Here is a 20,972-nt window from a genome sequence, read left to right on the forward strand (position 1 = left end):
TCCTCAATAAAAGAAAAACAACAAAAAATTGTATTTTAAAATATATTGTTGATTTTTATTTCATTATCTTTGTACGCACAAAGTGCTAATAATACATTTGTCATAACTGTAAACTGGTGGCGATCGGTGTGAGCGACTGTCGCGCAACTGTCGGCCAACTGTCGTGCAACAGTTCAGCATTGTATAGTCTATACTTGTCTATACTAAAACTTACGGTAAGTAGAAAAGGTTTTGAATCATTTTTAAAACTGTCAGTCTATCTGTGTGTCTCACACTCAAGAATTACTGAACAGAGTTCCATGCTATTCACGAAAGATAGAAGAGTGACGTCAGTCGCTCACACCGATGGTGTACACCAAAAATACAACTTAAATAATAATCATTAATATTATATTTATTTTTTAAACTATTTTACAGTAATTTACAATGTACATTAAAACTATAAACGTACTATATTTTGATATTAATAGGTTTTCACGATAAATATAAATTGGTCAACAACAGCCTTTCTCAATATTCGATCTATATATCGTATTGCTTAATAGAAATAGGAATTTCACATTACTTGTATGGGTCTAATATCAAAATTATATCTATAGTCATCATCATCCTCCGAGCCTTTTCCCAACTATGTTGGGGTCGGCTTGCAGTCTAACCGGATGCAGCTGAGTACCAGTGTGCCACAAGAAGCGACTGCCTATCTGACCTCCTCAACCCAGTTACCTGGACAACACGATACCCCTTGGTTAGACTGGTGTCAGACTACTGGCTTCTGACTACCCGTAACGACTGCCAAGGATATTCAATGACAGCCGGGACCTACAGTTTAACGTGCCATCCGACACACAGTCAATGGTGTCTAAGATTCTATCTCTAGTAAGCAAATTAACACACACATAGAATATTGGTAAAGGCCGTAATATAAGAAACCATAGTTTAATCATTTCACAATTTAAAACCATGATTGAAAAAGTTTTCTTAAAAAAAAGTGTTGCAAACACAAATAAAATATTAATATCGAAATACAGTTGCCAGTATGAATAAAAATTATTTATTTAATAATAATAATAAGACGTTACTGATATTTATTAGTTTAGAAACAATATTATGTGCATATTATGCTAGATACTACAAATAAAAACACATTTTCCAAAATTCATCACTTGCCAAAAAAACAGTCCAATTAAAAACCTCATTTACAGCAGTCGGTTAAAAATATTGTGTAAAAAACATAATATACACTCAATATTGCATATTTTATTTATTTACTTAAAATTTCAGACATTTTAGAATTTCAAATACACCTCTTACTAATTGGTTGATATTTTGTAAAGAAACGACTTTGCTTCGATCGGGCATCGAACTGTGATACTTGTAGTTACAATTCTTCGTCTATATACAAAGTGTGTCAAACCTAATCACATTAAATTAAATACTTTAATATAGAAGAAATAAGATACCGACCCCAAATAAAATTGCAATAAAGGCAGTAGGATGATGATGAAATAAAAATACCCAAATATAAGAAATAAAGAATTTTTCAATCGAAGTAAATAGAATAAAAATGTGAGCGAATGAATAAGTCAGTACAAACTATGGTACAAACAACGGAAATTCTCCCTTGAATACTGACAGCTGTCAACTAGTCAAAACATTCGATACTCCTAACTTTATCTCTGCTTTACACATGATGTTGTAAATTATGACAACGAAGAATGACTCCTGTGGCCAAACCACTGAATGGATTCGGTATTTTTTTTACAATTCGTCATAGAATATCATAAAGTATTATATGATAGGATTTAATATGATTAGGATTGACACACTCGATATATACCTGTATAAAAACATAATTTCTGTCTTAATTTCATGATTTTGTTTATTGAATCTTATTCCCACTGTTATAAAGTTAAAATTAAAATAACTGATACAAAACGCTTCGTATTAAGAACTCTATTTGACAAGAAATAAAGTTCAAAATACTGACACATAATTTCAGGACTATTTTTGAAAAAAGACTGATGAATATAGAAATAAGTGATATTTGAAATCGATGGCATTACATCTACGTTAGAACGTAGGAATTTTGTGTTACTATCATACTAAAACCATATTCATTTCTGTAATACTAATATTATAAAGTGGCCAATATTTTTATGAACAACAATGAACAATGGCCGTCTGTCACCAGGCTGTGTCTCATGAACCGTGATAGTTAGAGTTGAAATTTTCACAGATGATGTATTTCTGTTGCCGCTATAACAACAAATACTAATATTTTGGGGGGCTCTCATACAACAAACGTGATTTTTTTGCTCATTTTCTAAATAATGGTACGGAACCCTTCGTGCGCGATTCCGACTCGCATTTGGTCGGTTTATATAGATGATTTCCGTCAGTTGCATAAAGCTCCATTAAATCTATTGCTGACACTTTTTATCTAGTTAACAAAGAAAGAGTCAGCAATAGATTTAAAGAAGCTTTAACTTTAACGGAACTTTGTGCAACTGACGGTTTGACTATGAGCACTGTATAACATTAGGCCACAGAATGGCACGGTTAGAGCCCTGCCTCATTAGGACGCCAATGGCGACGTCGCCGGCTACGTATCCAAGCAGTTAGTATTGAATTGTATGGAACCTATCCCACTTGGCGACGGTTTGGCAACGTCGCCAAATTGGAGGCGTGGCCACGAGCTACAGTTCCCTACGTGGCTTCTGGCTACCGTGGCAGCTTGGCGACGTGGCGACAGTAGCCACTATAATGTACACGGTAAAACGCACCTCCCTCACACAGTCGCCAATGTAGTCGCCAGTCAGCGTGCAATTTCTTCAGCGACGACGTAAACAATTGACTATCGAGACGCCATGGCCACTCGACTTGGCGACATTCGGATGCCAGAAGTAGCCAGACTTGTGCCGCTGGCGACGTCGCCATGGCGTCCTAGTGAGGCAGAGCTCTTAGAGCTTACCAACATAATACAGCCTTGGCCAAAAGTATTGAGCACCTTACAAATTTCGCTAGATCACGGTAATTATGGGAGAAACTCGAATCTATCGTTGAAGTATTCTTTTATCGGTTATCGACAAAGATTTTAAAACAATGACTTATGCCGCAGCTGACAATAAAACACCTGGGTGCAAAAAAATGTGTCTTTTACAATTTTTGAATTCATTTTCTAGTTCGCTACCATCGCTCGTTGTGACAACATCCAGTGATCTAGTGCGCCTTTGGTATTTTATTTCAAAGTTTTAAGTGTTATAGTTGCGATATGCCAAAATGAAACGAACTTTCTTTAGAATAACGAGTGCAGATACAGCTTCTGCACGAGCAAGGGAAATCACGAGTAGAGATTTCCAAAACTGTGAAATGGTCGCGCCGATCCGTGCATTATGCTATTCAGCGATTCTCTGATACCGGATCACATCAAAATAGACCGAGAACCGGGTGCAAACGCATCACCATAGGCCGTCAGGATCGTCAGTTACTGAGAGAGTCATTAAGAAATAGGAAAAAAAACATCTTCAGAGCTCGCTGCTGAGTTTTCAGAACAAGTAAAGAAAGCAATTTCTGCTCGAACTACTCGTAGAAGACTTCAGGAAGCTGGTCTGAAAGGCTGTAAAGCTAGGAAAAAACCATGGCTCTCCGAGAGCAACAAAAAAGCTCGGTACAAATGGGCCTTACAACACCGAACTTTCACCGCTGAAGATTGGTCAAATGTTGTGTGGTCAGACGAATCAAACTTTGAGGTGAGTAAGTCAATATAATGCCCTCACAAAAGAATATAAAATGGTTTAAATTCTAAACGCATAGAGGAAGTTCTTTTTATTTCCGGAACTCAATATTTTTCTCTTTATTGCAGATTTTTGGTACACCTGGTGTGACCTTTATGCGTCGCCGGGTGGACGAAGAATGTAAGCCAGAGTGTGTGGTCCTAACCGTAGAACACGGCGGCGGCAGTATAATGGCCTGGGGTTGCATGACCGATTCTGGAGTTGGCGAATTGTTCGTGTGTGAGGGCCGCATGGACTCTTCTAAGTACATAAATGTGCTAGAAACTGCGTTGCTGCCTTCATTCACGAAACTTTTCGGTGACACGAACATGGATAGTGATAAATGCCAGCAGGATAACGCGCCTTCCCACAAATCTGCCCGCACTATGACTTGGTTTCGGGAAAATAGCATAGAGCTTCTTGACTGGCCTGCCCAGTCGCCAGATCTGAACCCCATAGAACATTTATGGGGTTTATTAAAGCGTCGAGTTAGGCGCCACACAATTAATAACAGAGAAGAATTGAAACGCTACCTGCGCCTAGAATCGAACGCGATTACTGCTGAAGACTGTAAAAATCTTGTTAGCTGTTTACCAAAAAGAATTTCTTCTGTAATTAAGGCAAAGGGTGGACCCACAAAATATTAATTTTCAATTAATAAATAGTAAATTACAAATAAAAAAAAAGTTTTGTTTTATTTCTATTTGATACTCCGCATAAAACTGAAAGATGTCATGGGTGCTCAATACTTTTGGCCAAGGCTGTATATAAGGCATATAGTGATTAGAGTTAGTGTTGCGCGGTGTACAGGTCTGGCTCGAGGCGTCGTACCCGCACGCGCTGCCGGTAGTGGTACTCCTTCAGGTACTGCCGGAGACGCCCTGGCAGAGGCAGCCCTTCCACTCCTGGGGAGGACAGCATCAGCATTATTATCATCATTAATACAAGAGTTTTTTGTTTAATTTTATTAATTTATTTACATAGTTATATACATAGATATTTACAACACAAAAAAAACTATCCTAGTAGAACAATAAAAATATATATATATATATACACTATATCTAAAAGGCGTCAAAAAATTCATCCCCATCGCTGTCAACTATGAGCGTACCCAAGAGGCTGGCAGCATTACCTCGTTGGATGGCCATGCTGATCCTTTGTCCGAGGTAATAGCCAGCCTTTTGGTCACGAGAAGCGTCAACCAGCCGCCTAGACAGGTCTTTAAATAGGGTATGCGCATTCGGACCCCACGACCCGAGGGTTTCAACCCCAAACGGTTCGAAAATATAGTTGCCGACAAGGCCACTATATTTCCGCCGCTTGAGGTTCTCCGCGGCCGCAGCGGCAGCATATTTAATTTTATTACTTATAGAACTATTGACAGTTTGCAAAAAAGACTGTCTATGAAGTTTCTTGCCGGTTTTTCTCCAGGCAAACACTTTGGCACCGTGCATCTAGCTATCTTCTTAGCTCCATAAGAAATAAAACCTTTGACTTTTGATTGATAACCATGTATAAAATGAAAATATCGTTGTGGCTCAGTGGATAAAGCACTAACCGCTTAAGTTTAAGTGTGTGGGTTCGATTCTAAGTCAGAAAGTACAAATGCAAATTTTCTAAGTTTGTATGTACTTTGTAAGTATATCTCAGGTTGGCCGGGTAACTGGGTTGAGGCGATCAGACAGGCAGTCGCTCCTTGCGGCACACAGGTACTGCACAACATAGGAAGCGGCTAGGCAGATGACTTACCGTCATAACTAGTATGCGACACAATAACGGCTCGTGCGAGCTGCTGCAGCGAGAAGGGCTGGCTGCGCGGCAGGGGAGCAGTCAGCATCGGCTCGAAGAACATCACGCACGCGGGGTCCTGGGGGGAAACAAGTAGACTATTTGTTTATTTATTCCTTTATTTCGGGCAACTAGAGCTCATAAAAAATACAAATATACAATTTGTTGTTTTTGTTTAATAGATTTTCAACCTTATCCCAATAGTGGAAGGTTTATATTCGATTGGTAAAATTTTACAGCTTTCTGTAAGACAACCTGCTGTAGTAAGTAAAATCCATATATCTTAGCTAAAATTATAAATGTGTAAGTAACTCTGGCTGTCTGTCTTTTCTTCACGTCTAAACTATAGAACCGATTTGTGTGAAATTTGGTACAGACATAGTTTGGAATTTGAGAAAGGACACAGGATAGTTTTTACTATAGAAAAATTTGAAAAAAAAATCCGGACTGTTCAAACCAAAAATCTGCCGGAAGTCACTATTTCACGCGAACAAAGTCGCGGACAAAAGCTAGTACAGTCAACTTCAGATCTGTGGTAACAGTTTTATAGGAAAATCGTACTTATTACTATTGAGTTAAGGTGCATGACAGTTACCACTGATGTGCAGTCTACCGTACATAATAAAAGCCATATATCACCTTATAATGCTCAATAAGCTTAGTAACAGTGGGCGCGGCGAACACAGCGGGGTCGTGCGAGTCGAAGCTGAAGCGATGCTCGTAGTGCTCGATGCGCGCGTGCAGCGAGCGCCCGTACTTGCGGAACGACACCGAGAACAGGTGCTCCTCCTGCGCGCTGTCGCGGAGGAGGAACGTGCCTGGAGAGGAGACATGTGTTATATAGAGACATCCTCATCATCGTACTTGCGGAACGACACCGAGAACAGGTGCTCCTCCTGCGCGCTGTCGCGGAGGAGGAACGTGCCTGGAGAGGGGAGACATGTGTTATATAGAGACATCCTCATCATCGTACTTGCGGAACGACACCGAGAACAGGTGCTCCTCCTGCGCTGTCGCGGAGGAGGAACGTGCCTGGAGAGGGAGACATGTGTTATATAGAGACATCCTCATCATCGTACTTGCGGAACGACACCGAGAACAGGTGCTCCTCCTGCGCGGAGGAGGAACGTGCCTGGAGAGGGAGACATGTGTTATATAGAGACATCCTCATCATCGTACTTGCGGAACGACACCGAGAACAGGTGCTCCTCCTGCGCGCTGTCGCGGAGGAGGAACGTGCCTGGAGAGGGAGACATGTGTTATATAGAGACATCCTCATCATCGTACTTGCGGAACGACACCGAGAACAGGTGCTCCTCCTGCGCGCTGTCGCGGAGGAGGAACGTGCCTGGAGAGGGAGACATGTGTTATATAGAGACATCCTCATCATCGTACTTGCGGAACGACACCGAGAACAGGTGCTCCTCCTGCGCTGTCGCGGAGGAGGAACGTGCCTGGAGAGGGGAGACATGTGTTATATAGAGACATCCTCATCATCGTACTTGCGGAACGACACCGAGAACAGGTGCTCCTCCTGCGCGCTGTCGCGGAGGAGGAACGTGCCTGGAGAGGGGAGACATGTGTTATATAGAGACATCCTCATCATCGTACTTGCGGAACGACACCGAGAACAGGTGCTCCTCCTGCGCGCTGTCGCGGAGGAGGAACGTGCCTGGGAGGCAAAAATTTGAGGTTAAATAGAGTAATAAATTTACAAAAATAGGAAATCTTAAGCCGGGTATCCACTTAGGTTTGCCGTGGTACGCGAACGCGTCCGCTCCGCAAACCAAACATAATGGATACGTCGTGATCGCGGAGCGCGACTGGAGCACGATCGGAGCACGGCGGAGCGCTCTGGAAGCGGTTTTTTGAGCGAACTCAAAGGGGAGCGCAGTTTGTTCACTGATGTTGCAGCCTAAGTGTGTACACTGTACACGTTCACGTTCGCGGAGCACACAGTGTTCGAAAACCACGGCGAGCCTAAGTGGATACCCGGCTTTAGATAGCGTCAGCTCAACGAAACTTGGCACCCCAGGCCAAACATTGGAACGACGCCCATAAAAAATTAAAAAACAACAAAAAAAAAACTTGGTACAGTGTAGGTGATTGCAATTATTATTCATAATGAGAGTCCTCGGAATTCACTTAGCGCATAAAGTTGACGGAGAACACATGAGAAAGTTAAGAGCCCCCGCAGACCACAGACTTTTTATTGGCCGATAGTTTGGTCGGACTCTTAATCAGTACGCAGATGTAAGCAAGTGGCGATTTGCTATCGGCCAATAAACAAGTTTGATGGGCTTCCCTGGGCTTCCCGATTCAATTCAAACTGTTGGCAAACTATCGAACGACCGTATAATCAGTATAAGCTCCCTACCACACGCGCACACATGACGATTTTTTAGTCGGCCGACTAAGCCGATAGTTCAGTTCGCTCCGATCTTTGATAGCGAATGGTCGGTCGCGCGTGTTTTGTAAAATAGCGTCGCCCAATTCTCAGTCACTTATTTCGGAATCTTCGATCGTAACTTTGATCGAGGAAGTCGAAAAACGCCCTGCACTTTATAAGAAAAACTTAAAAGAATACTCTGACGTAAATGTGAAGAAAATTTTTCATTAATCCTTATCACTAAAGATAGGATGCACCCAATACTCTCGGGCTCTCTTTTAAATTTTCCTTCTCCGGTGTATGAGAGCAATAATAACATTTCTATGCAATGTTTTATTAATTTTCATTGCGGTGCGACCACTTTTTTCACCAGTTGGTTAGAAACTAGCAAATAGTCGGCAGACTGTTGGATAGTTTGCGCGCTCATCACCGACTAAACTGTTTAGTTGGCTCGGTGTGGGTACCAGCAGGCCAACCCGACTAAACTATCGGCCGATAAAAAGTCTGTGGTCTGCGGGGGCTCTAAAAGCCCTGCTTCATTAGGACGCCAATGGCGACGTCGCCGGCTACGTATCCAAGCAGTTATTGCATTGTATTGAAATGTATGGAATCTAAGAGCCCTGCCTCATTAGGACGCCAATGGCGACGTCACCGGCTACGAATCCAAGCAGTTAGTATTGAAATGTATGGAACCTAACTCACTTGGCTACGGTTTGGCAACGTCGCCAAATTGGAGGCGTGGCCACGAGCTACAGTTCCCTACGTGGCTTCTGGCTACCGTGGCAGCTTGGCGACGTGGCCACAGTTGCCACTATAACGTACACGGTAAAGCGCACCTCCCTCACACAGTCGCCAATGTGGTCGCCAGTTAGCGTGCAATTTCTTCAGCGACGACGTAAACAATTGACTGTCGAGACGCCATGGCCACTCGACTTGGCGACATTTGGATGCCAGAAGTAGCCAGACCCAAGCCGCTGGCGACGTCGCCATGGCGTCCTAGTCAGGCAGGGCTCTAACTCACTTGGCGACGGTTAGGCAACGTCGCCAAATTGGAAACGTGGCCATGAGCTACAGTTCCCTACGTGGCTTCTGGCTACTCTGGCACACACTATAATGTACGCGGTAAAGTGCACCTCCCTCACTCGGTCGCTAATATGGTTGCCAGTCAGCGTGCAATTTCTTCAGCGACGACGTAATGGTCGCTGCACACAGCGGGCGGGGCGCGACGGGACGGGACGGCGACGCGACGCTGAGCAGTTGTAATGTACTAGATATTACGGAGGCCGCCACACAGAGCCGTCCCGATCGGCGCGACGCGACGCGACGATCTAGTACACTGTGTCACGTCGCCGTCCCGTCCCGTCGCGCCCCGCCCGCTGTGTGCAGAGACCATAAACAATTGACTGTGGACTACTGTAGAGACGCCATGGCCACTCGACTTGGCGACCTGCGGATACCAGAAGTAGCCAGACCTGAGCCGCTGGCGACGTCGCCATGGCGTCCTAGTGAGGCAGAGCTCTAGTGCGCGTGCGACGCGACGGCGACTGGCGCCTGGCGGCGATGGCATGCGTGGGGGCACTAGAATCCTAATGATTCACTAGAAGATTCCGCGAGTTGCGATGCGCGTCGCGCCGCACGTCTGTTGCGCGTACGTACGATTGATTGAACCATTGATCGATCCGCGTGCTCAGTGGTGATGCCGCTCGCATTGCTATGCTTCCCCCCAAATACGAGCGCCCTAGGCAGTTGCCTAGTTTGCCTATAAGGGCGGGCCGGCCCTGAATTTTTTTTTTTTTAACCACGTCCAAAATCATCAAATGACCCCTCCCACTGTGGGTTAGCAGCGGTGAGGGAGTGTCAGACTCTTACTGACTAAACACCGTCGTGTTCCGTCGTAGGCCTTTTATGTGCCAGGGCCGCGGTATCTCTTTCGAACAACCCGCAGCCCCGGCAGACATGCAGCACCGGCAGAGCCGGCCCTGATCTTAGATTTAAAAAATGGACTACAATAAGACCCAATTACACCATTTAACTATATCCGACTGTATACTTGCCGCCTATTGGTCAAATTGGCGAATTAACAACTGAAAATGCTTTGATTTGAAACTTTGGACAAGTTCTGGGCGATTTGACTTTAGCCAAGTTTTAAGTACAATATCTTTAAAATAACTCCAAATAATAAAGTTCAATTTAACTTGACAGTGATATCAAAATACATAACCTAAAACACATATTGTTAAATAATGTTTTGTATAATAAAACACTTTCACATAATCCCACAGCCCTAGACTTCTAAGGGTGCGTCCACATCTGGCGAATGTCGAATGTGCAGCTCGCGAGCCGTTTGCGAGCTGCGCGCGAGCTGCGCACGTGCATTATTGTTCGCGCTAGTTATTCAATAATTCATAACTTACCAGCTCAGTTCGTTTCTGATTACTGGAGGCTGTTACTGTTACTGTTACAGCCTTTTTTTATCGTCCCACTGCTGGGCTGCGGCCTCCTCTCACACGGAGAAGGATTGAGCATTAATCACCACGCTTGCTCAATGCGGGTTGGTGATTTCAGACTTTATAGTCCAGGTTTCCTCAAGATGTTTTCCTTCACCTTTTTATCAGCCACTGGTGTCCAAGATACTGGAGGCTAAGCTCTAAAAAACTAACCATCTGTCGTAGATTTTCATATAATTATGGTGACAATTTAAAAAAAATTGCATAAGGTCCACTTAATTGATGGCTTTTCCGCTACTATATTCTGTTTTCTTTTGAAAACAGGATTTTGCCACCAAGGCCGTTGTCTCTTTTTTTTCCTTTTTATCTATAATATAAAAATGAATCGCAAAATGTGTTGGTAAGCGCATAACTCAACAACGCCTGGACCAATTTGGCTAATTCTTTTTTTGTTGTGTTTGCTATTGTCAGGAGAAGGTACTTATGAAAAAAAAATAGGGTAAAGTAGAGAAGTCAGTTGATGGGAGCGAAGCCGCGGTCAAAAGCTAGTCGGTAATATAATAGCTAATGATGCAGTATTTATATTAAAAACACTAGTGTCGTCTGACATCTCCGATAGTACTGAGCCAGTAAACGGAACTGTAAGGGCCAGAACTGAGTGCGCGTTCTATACGAGCCTTGCATGAGTTGCGCTAAAAAGCGCACCAAACTATTGCAGTGACTGCACGCGAAGCACTGCAAAGCACGCAGGCAGCTCGCAATAGACTCGCGTGCTGCACATTTGCGGCACATTCGCCAGATGTGGACGCACTCTTATAGTGCACAACCATTTACGCAAACACAGGTGCACTCACTATTCCTTCACTGTCAAGGGGCAATGGAACGACAATCCGACACCACCGGAGAGAGATCACATCAAATTGACATATCTCTATATGCTTTCTCTCGAAATAAACTTATTATTTCTACTAAATCTTGTGTTATTCTGACTCTAGTATTATGGTGGTGGTCCATAACTTACTAGACACAGCTTAACCTATTGTAATAGACATACCTTCAGGCTTATTGTCGAGCAGTCTCTCTGCCTCGTAGCGATCCATCTTGCCCCAGTAGAACGAACATGCTGTGATCTCCTTCAGATCTGGCACCAGACAGTGGATGTAGTCAACCTAGAAGTAAGTATATAAGTTAGAGTTCAGTTTTTCAAGTAAATAAGGTCAGTTTTAAGCTAAGCGTCCACTTGTCGGTATCGTACGCAACGGACGTATCGCACGCAACGGACGTATCGCACGCAACGGACGTATCGCACGCAACGGATCGTAGTATTATTTATATAGAAACTCATAGTCGATGTGCGATGCGTACGATGCGGACATGTGGACGCACTTGTTTGAGTTTCTATATAAATAATACTACGATCCGTTGCGTGCGATACGTCCGTTGCGTACGATACCGACAAGTGGACGCTTAGCTTTATATGGCAAAACTGAAAGGTTTCTGCAGAAGTAAATATAGTCAATGCTTATTTTTAATATCATATTAATAATAATATAATACTGTTTATTTATTATCTAAAAGTGGAATCGAGGTTAAGTAACAGCCCGGGGCTGCGAGATTGTTCGCGCTCATTACCGCGGCCTTGATACATACGCGGCCTACGACGGAACACGACGGTGTTTAGTCAGTAAGAGTCTGACACTCCCTCACCGCTGCTAACCCACAGCGGGAGGGGGCATTTGATAGGAAAGAGTTAGGCAGATGATGGTACATGTATTACCTGTGTGTGCACTTTGGTGGGCGGCGCGTGTGACAGCGGCGGCGCTCGCAGGAGCAGGGCGCGGAGCTCTCCACCACATACCACCTGCAACAATAGTACATAATATTATAATAAAACAATACACATATTTATCTACACTAATATTATACTGAAACTAGTACGATTTGAACAATCCAGTGGTATGTTCTTCTTCTTTGATTTATAGGCAATCAAAAAAGAAAATAGGCATTTTTATCCAGGGGATGGAAGTACTGCTAATGGGTAACAATTTTTGTAGATCTAATTAATTTACAAGAAGTTGGTAACGAAATATAGTCATAGTTTTTACTGGTTATCTACATGAGAACAATTTCTTAAAACTATGCAATTAACTGCTTTAACATTTTTTACAAAACTTGTGCGAGGTCTATCCTAGTAATATTATAACACGAAAGACGAAACTTAAAAGTAATATAGCTTACTTATCAAAATAACATACTAGTCTAATTTAATCCAAGTCCATAGAACAGTTTCCTACTATTGGAAGTTAGTCAACAATAAAGTAATATTACCTGGAAATGTGGATGCAGCCGTATGGCATCGTTAGTTTGTGTGAGCTCTGTCCGTCTGCCCTCCTGAGAGCTCTCGCCCTCCGCACTGAAACAATAAAATTAATGTTACAGATAAATCGAATAGGCCTTTAAATAAACGACATTCCTTAAATATACATGTAATTCCATTCATTGACAAAAATAACAAAAAAAAAATTATAGTTAAATTATATATTTATTTATTTTTGGTTTAATAAAAATCGTCAGGAAAATTATCTTGTTATAGCAAAATAAATATAGAATTATCGCCCTTACAAGGATCTGTGTACATTAAGAAATAGATATAGTAAATCAGGATTGTCATCATAAGCTAGTGGTCTATTATCTAGGTGCTGAAAATTGTATGAATATTCTTAGAAATAATAATAAAATAAACAATACTAACGTTCTGGGCGCGACGGACAGCACATATACTTCAGCGGTGGGCTCCCCGCTCTCTCTGCCCGTGTCACCATCTGAAAAAAATAAATTGCAATATTTAGTATTCATTCTCAACACAGTAATATTATACAGGAGGAAGGTTTGTGTGAGTATCTATTACTTCCTTTTTCGGGCGCTAATGATTGACTGGTTTATTTATGAAACTTGGCAACACATAAGATTGGAAGAAGAATGGAAGAAACACACAAGAAGAATGGCTTAAAGGACCCTTTTTTGTAGAAGTAGTTCCTTCAGGAAACAGGTGAAACTGAAACCTCTAGCGGAATTTCAGGAGCCACAGATCCAATTTTAATGTTAGGTATGCAGAGTCTGACAAAAGACATAGAATACTTTTTATCCATGTGCAGGAGGTAAATGCCACGGTTCACGGATGATGCCGATTATCAGAAGATAATTACATTATAAACAACATTAATCCTCACATGGATGTATAAAAATGTGTAATATCTGACCTGTGTTTATGACAATCGCGTCTAACTCCCTCCTGAGATCTCTCGCGCCGAGTGTCAGCACTGCGGCCAGTCTGTAAAATAAACATAATATACAATTAATTAAACAATTGTATATGTGTAGTCAACTAGGATTTATGATATAAACAACGTGCGAAAAATAGCGACATGTTTGGTTGAAAATGAATATTAGAAAAATAACTCACACAATAGTGAAAAAAGATTTTCATGTTAATATGAATTATAACAAAAAACCGGCCAAATGCGAGTCGGACTCGCGCACAAAGGGTTCCGTACCACTCGTACCACAAAAATCACATTTGCTGTATGGGAGCCCCTCAAAACAATAATATATCATCTGTGAAAATTTCAGCTCTCTAACTATCACGGTCGATGAGATACAGCCTGGTGACAGACGGACGGACAGAGGAACAAAAACAATAGGGTCCATTTTTACCCTTTGGGTATGTACGTATTTTTGTGCGCGATTATCTCACGTTAGGCCTAACCGATTTCGATGCGGAATATTTGTCAGACTTAGGGGAAGGTTTTAGGTTTATAAACAAAATGACTAGAAACAATAGTTACCTGTCATCGCTAACTCTCCTATATGCGGTGCAAACACACGCGGGTCGACGCCAGCGACGGCGCCGGCACGCACATTCCCGACCACTCCATCTGTAGACAAATATAACAATTTATTTATTTAACCGTTTTTGTACACAAACAATAATAAATAATAGAAACAATTGTACAAGGGCACAGCTTATCTCTAAAGAAATTTCTTCCAGCAGGCCCGTTATGGGGCATATAACAATTTATATGACTACTGGGTTATTTCTCACTAGTTTAGTACTTGGCTTATAGTAGCAGTTGGTTCGTATTCCAAGCGAAAATAGCTTTGTGGGTTTTAGAAACTTTCACAAAGCAGCCCGGAGCTTGGAAGTTGGTGATTGATACACCCGTGCATCGGAGAGCACGTTAATGTCGGTCCTGCGCCTGATCTCTCTCCGGTGGTGTCGGATTGCCGTCCCATCGCGCTATGAGAGTGAAGGAACAGTGAGTGCACCGCAGTCCAAGCAAATGTGCCTGCACTATAATATGTCCTGCGCAGTTGGCTGATCTCCTTAAGGAGAACAGCCCCCGTGGCCGTCAATCGATCTGGATTACATAATAGTATAAAACCATCTTCAGTTGTCAAATCGCCGTTTGACCAGCGGGCGGTAATTTCACGGCTGATTACTTTAAATGGTGCAACTTATTGGTGATTTTTGACATTAGCCCTCTCGAAAGTAAAACAACAGATAGATAGAATATTGGGAACGGTCAATACACAATGTTTTTACCTGTCAGTAACAGCGCTGACGTATCGATGCACGCTGCTGGGAGACTCCGCGTAGCGGCGCCGCTCCCACGCGCCGCAGCCGCAAGTGCACTCACCACCTAAACAAGAACACAGTTATAAGTTAGGATTTCAATAATAATAAAATATAGAAAATCAACTAACAAGGATCGAGGGACTGCCACGTAAGGCCTGTTTTTTATGGGAAATCATGAAATGACTTCTCCCGCTGTGGGTAAGCAGCGTGAGGGAGTGTCACACTCTTATTGACACTAAAATCCATCCTGTTTTTTTTGGTATGGCATCTCGCAGTTCAGCCTAGGAGGCCGTGTACTGCTTAACCGATCCATCGTGTTCCTTCGTAGACCTTTTATATACCAGGGCCGCGGTAACTCGCTCGAACAATCCGACAGCCCCAAGCTACGTGAGGCGAAGGCCCGAGGACGATTTTCAACCAAGCCATAAGTCGACCATACTTCGGCCCAAACACAAAATTTTATATGGCTTAAACAAAACGATATGGGTGTTTGTCGATACTTTGAAACGTCTTAATTAACTTGGTACATGGCTCACGAAGCAGCTCGTTCAGTAACCACCCAGATATAAAAAATAATTCCCATAAGTACTCCTTTTTTTTACTTTGGAGTCATAATTGATTTGAAAAGAGTTTCTTAGAATGCGAGGAAAGCAGCAGAAATGAGCTACTTTATAACACGTACCTACATAGACTATTAATGAAGTGATGTATACTTACTCTTTCTAGATGTCTGTTGACCCATCTTCAGTTGTTATTTAACCTGCACATGCAAAGTTCGGCCTGCGAACTACCATCTGCGAACAAATACCACATGTTTCAAATATAAGAAGATAAACAAACAAACAATCATACTGTGGGTCTCGTGGCTAAGCAACTGTCGCGCGGGATGATCGATCATAAGGGTGTTTCTACACGGTGCAAGTAGCTTGCGCATATTGAGGTCCTTGTGCAGGTTGTATGCATTTTGAAAACATGTGGCCAGCGACTCGGACATGTACCAAAGTAAAATACCCACCCATGTGCTCTTGTCACTTGCTCCAGCTACATGCACCGTGTAGACGCACCCTTAGGGTAGGTACTTCTACTAAGGTTAGGCAATGCTTGGGGCGGTGGTGATCATCCTATCATGACGAGTTCCTCCGTGTTTCGGAAGACATGGCAAGGCTGTCTTTGAAACATTTTTGGGGGTCTTTACGGGTAGTCAGAAGGCAGAAAGTTTGACAACCAATCTAACAAGGGGTATAAAGTTGCCTCGGTAACTGGGTTGAGGAGATCAGACAGGCAGTCGCTCTTTGTAAAACACTGGTACTCAGTTGCATCCACTTAGATTGGGTACCACCCCAACATAATTGGAAAAAGGCTGGGGAGATGATATCATATTTTTATTCACGAACTTTAAAATTACGATGAAATTGAAGGCAAAGCAATTGTCCCATATTTCTCGTTTTAAGAACAAAGATCTTTTTTGTTTGTAAACCTACAATCGTCTATACATGAGATTCAACTGAATTGACGTGTGAGGTAAACATGATTTTAGACAAAAGACGAATTACGTATTATCGACCTTCCAAGTTTGTTAGCGATCAATGCATAAATAGAGGTGTTATGAGTTTGACCATCATAGTTTCTATATTTGAAATAAAGTATATCATAACTTTTAAACAGAAAAAGCAACTTTTTTTTTCAAAAATCATCCAATGATCCCTCCCGTTGAGCACTGGGATAAACTATAGCCTATGTTACTCGCAGATAATATAGCTTTCTAATGGTGAAAGAATATTTAAAATCAGTCCAGTAGTTTTTGAGTTTATCTATTACAACCAAACAAAGTTTTCCTCTTTATAATATTAGTATAGATTTATTTGTCAATCATCAATTTTTACATTGAGTTTTAGTAGTGCCAAGTAAGTTGGAGCATAATAGATGTGTCCAGGTTTTCTGTCTGACCCAGTCGCAATACTACATTATTCACACACAGTACACGCACTAATTAAAATCAGCCATGTGATTGTAAAGCGTGTCTAAACTTAGCAGCACTGACTCACACATTAAAATTAAAGACAGACACTTTTATCATCATCAGCCTTTTTACCGTCCCACTGCTGGACTGCGGCCTCCTCTCACACAGAGGATGATTGAACACTTTCAAACTTTATAGTACAGGTTTAAATAGAAGGAACTGCACCGACAAGAGCTGAGCTCTTAAATTAAAGAAGAAGTACAGGTTTCTTCAATACCTTTTCCTTCACCTTTAATCAGTCATTGGTGTCTAAGATATACTTAGTAAGTACATGCATACTTAGAAAAGTTGCATTGGTACTTGCCTGACCTGGAATTGAATTCAAACTCATACTTGAGAAGTTGCTATTGTGTCCCCTAGACAGCCTTATGTAGATTTTCTCCATATTACTATGTATGTCATTGTACAAACTAATTAAAATCGCCCATGTGATTGTAAAGCTTCTAAACTTAGCCGCACTGACTCACACATTAAAATTAAAGGACAGACGGTTTAATTGATTCTAATTGCAACAATTTATTGTCAACGCAACTGTATTTATGATGTGAAATACATGTCGTAGAGGCACCAACCTCTCAAGTATGATTGTCCCAGGTTGGGCAAGTACCAATGCAACTTTTCTAGGTTTGTATGTACTTTCTAAGTATGTCTTAGACCACACCAATAACTGGTGTAGGTGTTTTCGTTCACCTTTTATTCAGTTATTGGTGTATGTGTTTCTCGAAGAAACATGGACTATAAAAAGTCTGATATATATCAGCAACCTGCATCCAGCACATGTGGTGATTAACGCTCAATCCTTTTCAGTGCATATGCATATGCATCAAAGAGATCAAAGGGGGACGCCTATGTTCAGCAGTGGACATCCTATGGCTGAGATGATGATGATTATGACATATGTATTTATGAGGTGAAATTCATGTTACAGTTTTGTTGTATGTAGTAAGAAGTTTTTATGTGATTTTTTTTTGTATTTACTTACTCACTGCTGGGAAGTTTTACATGTTTAATAGATTTCATCCCATTCATCATCATTTTAATATTTCCATCAAATGGTTAAGCATCTCTGGGTGCAATCAATCAGAAGCCAGAAAGTCTGATATTGTACTGCAATATCTACTTTAGCTAGTTTTGGTTTACTTTGATTAACTGAAAACATCTTCTTTATGTACTCAAAAATAATCTTATATTTCTAGTCCTCACCAGAGTTTTTTTCTGCCGTTCAACAGGATGAAATCTTGATTCAACTAATTTTTATACTTCTGTAACATACACACGTTATGTACCTACATACAGTTATTTACATCAATGAAATACACTCTTTTGCAAAAAAAACTGGCACCTATGCGAAATCTTGGTTTTAAGGACTTTACGTGTATTTCAAAGGGTTTAAATGATTGTAGTATGTTTCTAGCATCAAAAGAGTAAGCCGGGCATGCGTGAGAGTGTATTCTAAATTTGAATTTTGTACAATTGCTAAGAAATTGGTTAAACCTTGTTATGGACTAATTGCTAGCAGAAAGTTCGTCGGTGTTTTGAGAAGTTTTTGAAGTGATTTTTAGGAAAGTGATAATGCAGTTTTAATTAATGATTAATGTACTTTTTTGTTAGATCAAAACATTTTTGAAAAACTGTGCGTATTTGATAAAATTTTCACCTGCTCTAAATGGGTTATACTGATGATTGATGGCAATGTTAAGAGTTTCGGTATTTTAGTGTAAAGCGTTCTATTGTTTAGATATTGTACCCACGTGTTTTAAAATATCGCTTTTTCATAGATAAACACTATTTGAAGAGTATCAGTACCTTTGGCTGCGACAAAACCTATTTAAAGTAAGCAGTGCCGATCACAACTCGTCTCCTATCGGACTTTGTCATTTAAAAATACCAAATTTTGTGATAAATGTTAAAATTAACCACATGAAAAATTATGAGGAGGGTTAAAGCTATCTAAAAAGTCAAATTATTGCCGCGTTGAAGCTCTCGATAACTCCATAGGTATCGGGTTACTAAACGACGATTTAGCTGAAAGGGAGTCAAGAATTCAAAATTATTGGCCAAACGTATGGTTCTTAAGAAATGAGTAGATAGCCAATTATTGTTATGATTTAAGCAGGAAAGTGCTGTAGATGCCAGAAAATCTCATTGTAGGCAAGTTTATTTAATCAAATGTCCGTGGGATGAAAACACGCTATTTGAACGCTCAGACTCATAGATCTTCAGAGTTCTACGGCGTTTCCCAAGAGACGAGGTTGTTTAAAAATCAGTGATTATGAGACCTTAAGACCTCGTGCTCACAGCCTATGCGCTATTTTCCGTATTTTGTAGAAATACAAGACTTTAAAAAATGTCAAAGTCTTATAGGAGACGAGTTGTGATCGGCACTGCTTACTTTCAATTGGTTTTGTCGCAGCTCAAAGTACTGATACTCTTCTAAATAGTGTTTATTTATGAAAAAGCGATATTTTAAAACACGTGGGTACAATATCTAAACAATAGAACGCTTTACACTAAAATAACGAAACTCTTAACATTGCCATCAACCATCAGTATAGCCCATTTAGAGCAGGTGAAAATTTTATCAAATACGCATAGATTTTCAAAAATGTTTTGATGTAACAAAAAAGTACATAAATCATTCATTAAAACTGCATTATCATTTTTCTGAAAATCACTCCAAAAACTTTTCGAAACACCGACGAACTTTCTGCTAGCAATTAGTCCATAACAAGGTTTAACCAATTTCTTAGCAATTGTACAAAATTCAAATTTAGAATACACTCTCACGCATGCTCGGCTAACTCTTTTGATGCTAGAAACATACTACAATCATTAAAACCCTTTGAAATACACGTAAAGTCCTTAAAACTAAGATTTCGCATAGGTGCCCGCTTTTTTTGCAAAAGAGTTTATTTGTGACTTACAGGAAAAATGTATTTTAATTTATTGGTGTTTAGCTTCAAAATTATGTGTAATTCATAACATTTAGTGGAATTTATTAGTCATAGATAAACTAATTATTTTATTCTAATATTTTTTTGGCCCTATAAGTATACATTTTCAGACGACCCACTGACCGACACTTTTTTATAACTTTTTTTTTTTGTCAACTTGTTGTAAACTTGGACAGGTTTCAACAAGTTCAATAACCCTATGCGACCTCTTTTCAAAGTCGGTTAAAATTAATCTCTCAACACTTATAGCAGCTATTTAAAGACACAACAAAACGTGTAATACGAATGCTAGACGGCCTCACTGGAGAAATAAACAAAATAATCAAAATAATGTAACACTTCCGCCATCTTGAAATCCTACATCAATAGAAATAACGTGTGATTTTACTGCACATAACGATAAAATACTCACGTCTATGTTTATGTAATGTGATAAATTCGGTGTTTATAATCTTCTGTGAAATATTATTATATCAAATCACAAAGACTCGATGCTCGTTCGTACATTATATACACTTCACTTTAACATCACCATCCAGGATAACACACAGTAACTAACACTTGTTTACATTAGCGAAAAATATACAAGCGAATTATTTACACATTTACAAATATAATAAATAATTTGTGACGGAAATTAGCACAACAAAATACGCAGTTCTTGGTTCTTTCTGACATTGTCTGACATTTTTGTTTGAGTACGTTTCGTTTAGCTGTTTACTTTTTCGACATACTTAGGTAGATTTAAAATTGGTTTATATCTCTATTACTGGGTCAGTTTTCTAAAAAAAATAAGCCGACTAAACGACTTGTGTTGTGTTTAATTGGTTTATTGATAGAATTCGAGTAACTCTTAGCTAAACAATTGTTAAATTATTTACACTAGGCGTTTTCTGCGTGAAACAGATTGTAGTGTTGTTTGTTTTTATTTGCGGAACTGTAAGCAAAGGAATCTCTAATAT

At 40.6% G+C, this 20,972-nt stretch overlaps 1 protein-coding gene across 1 annotated transcript; it reads right to left on the bottom strand.

Annotated features, from left to right (window-relative positions):
• Window positions 1–28: 28 nt before the first annotated feature.
• On the bottom strand, window positions 29–20,740 carry LOC110380871 (suppressor of cytokine signaling 5). The gene is made up of 13 exons (XM_064042979.1): window positions 20,423–20,740; window positions 15,754–15,830; window positions 15,004–15,100; window positions 14,246–14,335; window positions 13,661–13,731; window positions 13,153–13,222; window positions 12,729–12,813; window positions 12,178–12,261; window positions 11,455–11,569; window positions 6,204–6,382; window positions 5,526–5,643; window positions 4,538–4,678; window positions 29–2,979 (listed from the first exon to the last, which is right to left on the bottom strand). The coding sequence occupies exons 2-12, from the start codon at window positions 15,776–15,778 to the stop codon at window positions 4,563–4,565; spliced, it is 1,050 nt and encodes a 349-aa protein (XP_063899049.1). The 5' UTR covers window positions 15,779–15,830; window positions 20,423–20,740; the 3' UTR covers window positions 29–2,979; window positions 4,538–4,562.
• Between the last annotated feature and the right edge of the window lie 232 nt (window positions 20,741–20,972).

The sequence above is a fragment of the Helicoverpa armigera genome, chromosome 30, assembly GCF_030705265.1.
Source record: "Helicoverpa armigera isolate CAAS_96S chromosome 30, ASM3070526v1, whole genome shotgun sequence".
Lineage (NCBI taxonomy): Eukaryota > Metazoa > Arthropoda > Insecta > Lepidoptera > Noctuidae > Helicoverpa > Helicoverpa armigera.

Bases quoted from the DNA above. Each gene is read 5' to 3' on its own strand.
- LOC110380871 (XM_064042979.1), bottom strand. From the start codon at position 15,778: ATGGGTCAACAGACATCTAGAAAGA. The intron at 13,732-14,245 runs GTAACTATTGTT...TTTATTTTACAG, and splicing joins AGGAGAGTTAGCGATGACAG to ACTGGCCGCAGTGCTGACAC. The intron at 4,679-5,525 runs GTAAGTCATCTG...TGTCCTCCCCAG, and splicing joins GTCGCATACTAGTTATGACG to GAGTGGAAGGGCTGCCTCTG.